Genomic DNA, 11,330 nt, shown 5'->3' on the forward strand with positions numbered 1-11,330 from the left:
TATAGATCAGATGTAGATCAAACCTTTTTTGGTTCAAACTCAAGACACTACAATTTCATACAAAACATTGAGAGTAATAAATCGATGGGTACATGTTATTTTATCAATGGCACAACTCAATTCTTTAAAAAATCCATACCACTGACCAATTGATATGTATTTTTTTTTTATTGATTTCACTCTTAATATCTGTACAAATACATCAAACTTTGTATATACATATGACATTTACATAAAAATACAAAACTATATATTTATAACTGAATTTTGTTTTTATCTTGAGATGTCTGAAAATAAAAATGCATTTTGACAACAAAGTGAAAACAGCGAAAAAGTGAACATTTTATATATTGATACGGAGTCCTCTTTATGACCTTTTCTTTAGCTCTGCAAGAGCAATATAGAGCAGAATATTGGCAAAAACAAGACAAAAAGTTGCATGGCACAGTTTTCTCAAACAAGTATCACCCACTGCTAACTTCTGTTCTATCGCAGCACTGTTGCTGTTGATGACAGATCATCAGGGGTTTCCTATATGAGAAACGGCTCATTTTCAATGTTATCCTGCTACACCATATCACAAAACATTGAAGAACGTTCAAGAAAATCCCTTTGGTCAGTTACACTAAACTGTAAACAAAACCAGAAATATACATGTACATTAAAGAGTGACATTTTTTTCCTATGCATTTCCATTTTTTTCCAATAAATAAACTCACAAGCTAACATGCAGGTATGTGTGAAATAAACATCTGTGATACAGATTTGACATTGATAAGCATTTATACAGCTCAGGGAATGCAATTTACAGCTTGCAGAAGACTCACACTTTACATAATAGCATTTTACCTCACAATAAATAACACTGCTTCTCTTTGGACAAATATATCTCTCGGTCATAATAAAATAAAAAAAAAGAAAGAAAAGGGAAAGACAACACAAGTGATAACAAAATAGCATGATAGACAAGTAAGCCAGACACTGTAAATGTATAAATTATAAAACAGAACACTGTATAAATAAACATCAAGCAGACTGAACTACATGTATACTTCTTTCTTTTTTCTCTGAAAAATAAATTAGCATACACATATGTACAGTGTGGACATGATTCCGTGCCCTAGGACTGTTCCACTGGTTGATAGGGCTTTATCCATCCAGTACAGGTGATAATTGGACATAAGCCATGTAGTCCTGGTCTTCCTCATCGTCATCTTCCTCCTGGTCTTCAGTAATGGCTATATGGGAGAATACATGGTAGCTGTTGCATGAATATAGACCACAACAGCGCAGAATGTATGTGAGTATTTGTCTTTTTATCCCAAAGCCTCTGACAATCTAGTGGGTTTAGGCTACTTGCCAGCTTGACCAGGTGCTCTAGCTCCCAAAATTATGCGACAAGATGTACATAATAAAGGAAGTCACTGGTGTGACGGGACAGGGCTGATCAGAGGCTTTAATGGCTCTTGTCTGTTTGGCAGATTTCCGAATCAAGACCAAAAATATGCTCTTGCATTCTACGACTGGCTGCTATTTTTCTGGTTTTGCGTCTATATCCATCACTTTGGATGCACTGTTGTACACCGGTCGACCGTAGCTACGTGGTCAAGCAATGGCACAGTTCTGAGGTATATAATATATATATATGTATAAGTATATATATATATATATATATATATATATATATATATATGTATAAGTATATATATATATATGTATAAGTATATATATATATATATGTATAAGTATATATATATATATATATATATATATTCTACATAAAAGTTTACATTGAAAAAATGACATAGGCAAAGCAATGAAACAAATAGTCCCTCACAAACAAATAGGACAACACGATCACAGCAGAACCGCACACACATATTCACCTTTCTAATGTTAGATGTCTAACAGCAGAGACTGAGAAATAATAACAATCTTGTCCTGCAAACTGTAAAATGCTGGTGTCATTCAAACCATGAGGTGATCATAAAGTTGGTCCCTTGAAAATGATACCTTAAGGCACGAGAACGTTAAGGTAAGCGATTCATTCACATTGATCATTTGATTGGTTTGCTAGCACAAATTGGAATGTAAGTATTCCCTCTCTTTGATGCTGTATTACTGATAGCAGATCTAGCTTCATCAATTCATTCTCAAAGCTAGTTAACCATCTGTCAAAATAGGTAGTCTAGTTAACTTTTAAACAATGGCACCAATGTTACAATCACCTTATGTGAGTGTAAGGAAAAGGATTTGTGTCTTTTCAAACCCTCAGGGCTATTTATGTCATAGTGCATTTGAAATCATTGATTACAGCCAAACGCATTAATCAAACAAAAAACAAAATTCATAAAACACGTACATAATAACCATGAATATGGAATTGACAAGTTGATATGATTATATAAGTCTCTACATTTACACTATAACAAAGGGGGACATATGAACTCAACCTGCTGGTCAGTAACAGGTCAGAGCGAACTAGAATTCAAACATGACGACGTCCACTAACTGCAAAAGTTAGTCCGCACATGTTTTCTTGTTAGTTAAATGAAGAAAATTAGTATGTCAAAGGACTCCTTGAAAGAGCTCTTTGTAACATTTTTTTAACTCGTTTTTTTAATACATTGTATTCATTGATTTCCATTGATTTAGTAGGTTTTTTTAAATAATTTTTTTTTCTTTTTCTTTTTTTCTTCTCAAGAAAATGCAAAATGAATGAAGCCAGCCAAAGAGGACATGCAAAGAACTTCCAATCATAAGTCCTTTCTGTAGCTTAACTCTTAGCAGCAGGAAGGGAATGAAGAGGCGTTATTTGGAGGGGTGGGAGGTTTTGGGGAGGAGGTTGCTGGGGGCAGCATTGGATTGTCTTTTAAGATGTATTACTTACAGTTGCAAGATCCTAAATGCTTAACCTCCAGGAGAACCCCCAAAGAGCAAGCGGCCTGCTTCATGGCGCACTCGCTGGGATATGTGGTGTTGTCGCTGGCGCACACGGCCTCCTCCGAGCGACTTTCTGGGCATGACTCCACACAAACTGAACAGCGCCCGCGACCCATCTTGGCATCCCATAGACACTTCTTCCCTGCGCTGCACTGGATATCATCGCATGACTTGGCCTCTGTAAACACAACAGAGGAAAAGAACCGTCAATTTCTACTGACAACACTCCAGTGTTGCATACAAAGAAATACATAAATGTAGTTGTTGTTGTGGACAGCTGTAGGCAAGTCATGTTCAGTTTGTTATAACACACGAGATGATGTTGCCAACATCAGGAAACAATTAGACACCAATGACTTTGCTTTGCAAGCAATAATCACAAGTGGGATTGTTACGAAAGACATTGTTGCATTATGCACTCTGAACCAATACCCCACCAAACTGCACTATTTCTGTATTTGTAACTTTTCTCATTTAAATGAAACTTCACAACTCCTAGCAAAATGTATGTGAACACTCACTGATGCATTTCCCTTCGTATGCCACTCCAATGGATCTACCGAGCAAGCACGTGGCTCTCCTTAAATGGCACGCGCTGGCGTAAACAATCCCATCATTGCCACAAAGGTACTGGTCCGGAGATGTAACCTCTGGGCATATGCGGTTGCATGTCACACAGTACGCGTTGTTTGTCTGGTCCACCACACAAGTCGAACTTCCCGGACACAAGACATCACGGCACGTCTCTGCGAAGATGAGAAGGGAAGACTGAATGATTTTCTTATTTTCACAACCAATGACCTAGTTGACCAAAATGTTTCTTTATGTGTGACTTTATTTAGTATAAAGTACTGCAGGGCTGGATAAAAGTGCTGAAATCTCTCTTATGATTAGACAGGGTTTTTTTGGTGTGAAAGCAGTGTTACATACTTTTGCATTTGCCTTGATACTGCACCTCCAGATCTGGGTGCCCTTTGCATTTGGATTTCAGAAGGGCACATTCATCTCGGTATGTTTTTCCGTCTGAGCCGCACACCGGCCCCTTCCAGGTGATATTGGAGCAGTCTGGGGCACAGACGCAGCGAGGCTTACTCCTCCTGTTCATTTTACATCTCTTCCCAGGGCCACAGTCCACATTATCACATGTCTCTAAAATTCAGAGAGGCAAACAGGAACATGTTATTTAAAAGCAGCTGAATCTAATTTAAAGATTTTTTTTAATCTCATATCACACATTAATAATCTATTATTAATTAAGAATTTTTTATTCGTTTTTATTTAGGCTATATTAAAGCAAGAAAGTGTGAGAGATGAGGACGGGGATACTGAGGCACAGTTTTTTATGTATAACTTTTTTATGATTACTTTTTTAAATATGCATGTAATACGTTTTTATTATATAAAATAGCAACCATATGCTTATTAGACGTTTCCACCTGAACAAACGAACATGGGATTCTACCTTTACAAGGTATGCAGTTTGGAGCACCGCCATTGAAGATCATCCACCTGAATAATGTGCTGTTTGGCACATCTTCCTCGGTCCAAGATGTACCGAGCCTCCCACTCCGGCAGCATTCCTCTCGACTCATCCCAGGCATGTAGAGGACCTGACATCTCCCGTTCTTGCCTTGCTGTAGCCAGCAGTTACCAGCTGTAAACAAAAAGAAAAAGAGCCAGTCGTATTAAAGTCTGAAGCCAATGACCCAGACACAACACGTGCAGCCTGTATTAGCTGGAGCTCTCTTGCTCCCCCTCCCCCGCTGTATTTTGTCTGATTTTTACCAACGTAATGCGACTATTTTACACTTGCATGCCTTCACCCAGACAACTCAAGGGCTCTCGGTCTGGTCGGGAATATGCTTTTCCTGTCGTCGATTATGTTATGACCAGGCAGAGATTTATTGTCTTAAATTAAGTGGCAGTATACCTATTTAAACAATGTGCATGGCAGTCTAGACTCCAGTTCCTCGAGCGCTCTGTGCCAACTGTCTGCGCTCATCACGTTTCACCACACTTACAGGAGCATTACAAACGCTGCTTTTACCAACACAAACGCATTTATCCGCTGCTCATAATAAGGTTCAGATTTTTTTTTTTAACTGTCGGGTCAACCATGAGGGGAATTAGTCGTGTTTGTTTATTAAATTAGGCATTCGCGCCGGGGATAGCCTACCACGAGCCAGACAATCCAATTAAATCATACAGTCACGCGAGCTTCATCAAACTTTGTTTAAAAAAATGATCGTGCCCTTTTAATAATGACCGATACGCAAAGCGATTCTAATAATTAAATGCATTTTCCTTTTTTTTTCTTGCATTATGTCCACTGATTTTTGAAAGCCAGACGAGGTAAGCAGTCTAATTTCACTATTTGAGAAAAAATACAATCGAATGTCTAATGCATAAAGGTTTATCTGAGAGTGTGTTAAATATGCATTTATACAAAACATTCATTCTTCATATTATTGATAGACAAAAATACTATCGTATTGATATTAAACATTTTATTCATTATTATCAAGACAAGAAATGCATCTCGGTGTCCTCTAGTTTTGACAATCTTGACGTGAGCATTTATTTTAAATAACGATACAATTTTCTGTTAAAATTTTCATTTCTTAATTTAGCCTAGTAAATTTCGGCTGTTCTTTTCTTTTTTAGATAATGGTGCATGCAAGGACGCACCTGTCTCGAGGATACCAATGCAGGCGCGAGCCAAGAACAAAACTTTACAGTTGTCTAGTATTTAAGCAGCTCTCTTCATTCTAAAGGAATACTTTAATTCTAAAGGAACTGCAGCCCAACCCCATGTCTAAAGCATGTCAACGAATAATTTTGAAGAAACAAATAAAGAAAAAGTGCACTCACCTTGCACTTTTTGATCTTCAATCAAATAACATAGCCATAAGAGTAATAAAATCATTCCCGGGTGGAGGTGCTGACGCTTTAGCATCCTTAGCATGTTAAAAGAGAGAAAGAGTATTGAGACGAGCAGCGCAAAAGTAATCTTCTTACTCAGGCAGTGCTGAATGAACGCTGCTCTCAGAGTGCCACCTCTTTTTAAGTGTATAAGGGGTCTCGGGCCGACTGTCTGTGGTGTGGGCGGTCTTCCTCTCTGTGGGGGTGGGGAGAAAGACTTTTTTCCCCCCAAGTTCTTTCAATCCAAATCAGGTGACATAGCTGGTTGAAACTTTCTCTTGCCTCTAAATCACATCAGAGTTTTGCAGAATACTAAATCGCAGGAAGCATTATAAAATTGTCCAATTTGTATCTTGTAACCAAGAACCATCCTTATGGATATCCAGACCTGATCAGACGTGGATGTGACTTTACAATTACACAGGAAAATAATATTAGCATAAGCAACAGCATTTTTAAACTCACCCCAAAGACCCAGTTACCAATGAATATTGCGTTTTTAGTGTTAACAAAAGGGAACATGTTTGTAGGTGAATGATTATTAAGACTCTATAGGCGGGTGTGAATTACAAATACAACTGCACATTGATAGCCTGCCCTGCGACAGTCTCCACAAACCTTTGCGGAGATGGGAAATGTCACAACTTTCCGGGCCATGACAGGTCTGATTAACAGTAGAGGGTGTTAATTTAATACAAGGTTACTGCTGAAAGGTGATCTGAGCAAGGAGACAATGGATTACAGAATAAAAGCGAGAAAGACTATTATTAGACGAGACAGGTGTTGCGGTTTCCCTTCGGGATCACAATCTATATCCCATTCAATTTCCGAACGGCGGTGGCGCGAGGCAGACTACACGGAATTCATTTCCATAGAAGTGAGACACGCGAGGCTGACTGCAGGAGTATTTTGCCTCTGTGCTGGAGGCGCACGCGCGACCTCTTCTGCAAGATTCTTAAAGCACAGAAAACAGACGTCGACTTGAAGAGGACGGGAGTCTCGTATATCGAATGATACTGTAGCGAACACACGAGATTTCGGAGTATCTGTTTCTTTATTTTAACTTGATTCGACTTTTAGAATTGTTTTATTTGTATTTGCATTTTAGCAAAACCAGTCATTGTAGAACAAACGTGTGTATAATGGCCTACTTGCGATGAATTGCAATTGAAATTAATCTACAATTTCTAAATGTGTAGGCCAACCGTATAGGCTATTCAAAATATATTTTTCTACAAATCAGACAATCTGCAATTAGGCTAGTCTATGCGTAACCCAAAAGTTACCCAACTAAAGTAGGCTATAGGCTATAAAGACCATTCATCGATTAAATCAAAATTCCAGTTTGTCTGAATCAGATTGCTGTAGTAGCCTAACTTTTGTGTTACATGAAAATGATTAGCCTATGTTTTCCATTCAGAACTGACGCGTTTCTGTCCTCCATTTCTGACACCTTTAACTTCACGTTTGTAGACTATAGCCAATACATAAAACTCCAGGAGAGCATAATTGTAGCCTGTACGGTGAACTTTTGGCACAAACAGACTTTATACAAAGTCTACTTCCCAATACGTTGGCAGTGATTTCATTTTAATATTAGGCTATTATCTGCGTTTGACAAAATCTCAGGGTCTGATCAAAGCATGAAGGCTAATACCTTTTGTTCAAGCCAAGAAATGATAAAACATGTTACATGTATTTCCACCGGCTGTCAGTTACAATATGAGCCAACCGGATGACAAGCATAGCCTAATGACTGGGAGTGTATCATTAGAACAAGTTCCCTAGCTGCAATGTTTGGCCCGGGTCACGTGGTGCACGTTGAGGCAACTAAGCATTGCTTGGTTTCAAAAACACGTATCCAAAACAAAATCCACATTGTCCAAAATCCCAAATAATATTTGGTCGATAGAATATTTTGTTGATGTTCTAACTACCAATATGATGTCCTGTGTTTCCAGATATGCAAAATGATAAATAAACCTAGCTTGACTTATTAAGAATTGTTAAAATACGGTGGAAACCAAAGTAAATAAAACAAAAATACATTATTATGATAATATAGCTAAAGTCACCTTGCTACTTTTGTTATGAAGGCCACAACCTTCATAAGGTTCCTCCAGCTATATCTTGTTGTCGTCACATTAACAGTTTTATTGAATAGTAATAATATGCTGACATCTAGTGGCAGTGTAGTGCTTGTACAGTTGTTGCCAACTTTGCATTTAGACACAACATAGACATTATAACATAGAGGTTTTGGAGTTATTTGACAGCGACTCACAAAATAATACAAAATCAAAACGTGATTACCTTAGTCAAAGATCAGATCAGGAACAGAATGTATTATTCATGCCTCCAGTATCCACTAGATTGCTTCCAAAATACTGCAAACATGCAGGCTTTAGCTCAGACCTCAGGAACCAGTGAATTACTTTTAAAACCATTCAGAACAAACAGAATGTTCCAAAACAAAATTGTCTGAAAATGTGCAATAAAGGCACCTGGGAAAGGTAAAAAGGTCAAGTCGTGTGAGTAATAGTTCCAAGTGGTTTCTGAGCTAATCCCTCCCCTCTTGAAGTATTTTCTGAATATTTATCAGAATGTGGTTTTCATCACAGACCTACATACACCTAAGGAACCTTTGTTAAAGAAATATGGTTGGAATTATGTTTTTATAAATGCCAAAACTAGGAAGCTTCACAAATGTCACTCTTTTATTTAAAACTGGACTAAAACAAGTGGACTGAAACTCTAAATCTTTGGGGAAAAAATTCAATTTGAATAAAAATATTTAAAAAGAGGTTTACTCAGCTGAACAATACCATGTTTTTATAGACACGCTAGAGTTCAGCAGCAGTGTTTACTGAGGTGCTGGATGTTCTTGTGCTTTTTTGCACATATTTTCCACTCGTTTCTCAACCTCTTGTCATGACACTGCCCATCATCTATCCCGTTTTACCATTTAAGGAGTAAGCAAAAAGAGAGAAAATAAACAGGAATATCTGATATCTGATTACAGTGGCATGCAGTGGTGTTCTGAAATGAGGAGGCTAAGTCCTCAGTTTTTTTAAATAAATAAAATGTAAATTCATATCCCATGCAGTTACACTTAATGTTGTCACATTTCCCTGGTTAAAAGAACATTACTTTACATTACATCGAAATATTTTGGATTTTTTTTTACATAAACAATGTAATTTATGTTCTATTTATTAAAACCAAGGATAAATCTTGTCAAGTTAGAGTTTTAAGCACTTTTATATTTATTCCAAAACAATAACTAAAGGCAGTAACATTTTAAACTATATTGTATCCAGCACTTTTTCTTCTTTTTTTGTGATAATATTCAACAGAGTTAGTAAGAGTTTCAATGAACTCTGCTTAGACTTGCTCTGCACTCAACACACTGTTTACAGCCTTGGGAAACATTTAAAGTCCCCATGTGGTCAATAATTGTAAATGAAATGTAATGTAAATTAAAACTCAGCAAAAGGACATATTTAAAAATAAAATAAAAAAATAGCTTGAATGTAACACCCTTGCTTCATTTAGTATACGTGGATCCATGAATATGCATATTAGTCCCCACCTACACTCACTCACAGCTTGGACAACCTGATCCACTCTGTCAATTTTACTGTAAACGCTGCACAATGTCAAGTGGAAATATTGGTTTAATTCAGCCATATATGTTTAAACCAGAAAATGATTCAGAAGAAGTGGAAGAGCAAATTATACAGGCTTGTCTGCAAGTCGATGTCTCAGAATGGTAATATGTTTTATGCAGGGCTAGACAATAACTTTTTTGCTCACCAGCCACTGAGGCTAGTGGTTTTCTTTCTCAACTGTTTACGTTCACTTAAAACATAACTTACTGTTTACATGAATACTCGCCTCATGTGGGCTCTTCTGCTGTGTACATTTTGTCAGAGGCAAATGTGTGTGTGTGTGTATACCTATATTTTGAGGAAGAAATTAGCTAAATCTGACAAAACGTCCTTTTGGGGACATTTGTATAAAAAATAAAAATAATCATAATATTAATAATAAAAAAATAAAAAACGGGCGAGGGTGTGTGTGTGTGTGTTCAAAGGTAATGACTACTTTAGACTGGTTGCCTATAACAAGTAATTGTTACTGTTATTTGTTTATGGAACAAAATACAAATACCAAAAACCGATTGCACAATTTCCCAATTAGTAATTACACTGTGTGACAGTATCATACCAAAATAATTACAGACTAGGCTACTTGTGATTTCATGCTTGCATCTCAGCAGAGCTTGGTTTGCAAAAGCTGAAAAAAAGAGTTTGCCTTATCTGACATAATTTTACCTGGTTGCTGGTAACGTGTAAAGCATAACAGTGACTGTAAAATATGTATTTTATTTATGGGAGTGGCATATGTTGAGTTTTGATATTTGGATAGGGTCATTGGGCTTGTTTTAGGCTATTTTTTGAGTGGCGTTTGATCTGGTTTTGTTACACAGACCTGGCAATCCTGTAAACAGCTAACCTAGCTAGTTACTTTTTTTCAATTTTAATATTCAAATGTTAGTGAGAAGAAGAAAAAGAATAATTATAGAAAAACCTTAGATATCAATCTGCCTATCTGATGAACATTGGTTACGTTAGTAACTTCTTTTAAGGCATCGTGAATAAAACAGCTTAATATTTAACAAAGAACATACAGATCTGAACCAGAAGCAATGCAACCGTTTTACAGAATAAGGAAGTTTGTTGCGCATAAGCCGCATTCAGCATATTTATTACCAATGCAGCACTTTTCCTATAGATGGCAGCATTTATCAACATTTTAGACTTCAAACATAAAGTCTCTGTCTGGAATGGAAACAGTGCTGTTTAAAGGTACAATATGTACGATTTTTGTAATAAAATATCCAAAAATCACTTTTTTCTATTTTTACCCAAAATGGGGAGATGATAGCGATATGGAGCGCAAAACACTCACATGTCATTTCTGTTTTATTCATACCAGTACTGATTCATACCTCGCGCAGAAAGTCCACAAGTGAGATTCATAGAAGTATTAAACTTATGACGTTTCAGGAAATGCCTTATATGGATATAATAACATGCAAATAATATGCAAAACATGAAGACAAACACATGATAGCGATAATATATCTGTGTTCATCAAGCTATCTCAGGTATTTTCATAAGAATGATGTATGTCCTTAAAGGGTTAGTTCACCCGAAAAGGAAAATTAGCCCATGATTTACTCACCTTGAAGCCATCCTAGGTGTATATGACTTTCTTCTTTCAGACGAGTACCCATATTTAAAACTTTATAAACTATAATCACTAGCTTCCGAAAGATGGCCTATGCAACGATTCGATTTACAGTGGAAGACTAACCCCTGACCCCACGCACAACGTAATAACAAACGCGTAAGCTCAGAGGTAAGAGCAAAACAAAACCCTGGTTTCGAATTAGCAAT

At 37.0% G+C, this 11,330-nt stretch overlaps 1 protein-coding gene across 2 annotated transcripts; it reads right to left on the reverse strand.

Annotated features, from left to right (window-relative positions):
* Positions 1 to 172: 172 nt before the first annotated feature.
* Positions 173 to 6,062, reverse strand: fsta (follistatin a). 2 transcript variants are annotated; one of them, XM_084115882.1, is made up of 6 exons: positions 5,815 to 6,062; positions 4,406 to 4,597; positions 3,874 to 4,092; positions 3,465 to 3,689; positions 2,891 to 3,121; positions 173 to 1,238 (listed from the first exon to the last, which is right to left on the reverse strand). In XM_084115882.1, exons 1-6 carry the CDS (start codon positions 5,906 to 5,908, stop codon positions 1,150 to 1,152), a joined length of 1,050 nt encoding a protein of 349 aa, XP_083972008.1. In that variant the 5' UTR covers positions 5,909 to 6,062; the 3' UTR covers positions 173 to 1,149. The 2 variants fall into 2 exon arrangements, with proteins under 2 accessions (XP_083972008.1, XP_083972009.1); XM_084115883.1 differs by having other exon boundaries at positions 703 to 1,261.
* Positions 6,063 to 11,330: the final 5,268 nt, after the last annotated feature.

This window comes from Abramis brama (assembly GCF_963993115.1).
Source record: "Abramis brama genome assembly, chromosome: 5".
In the NCBI taxonomy this organism is placed as follows: Eukaryota; Metazoa; Chordata; class Actinopteri; order Cypriniformes; family Leuciscidae; genus Abramis; species Abramis brama.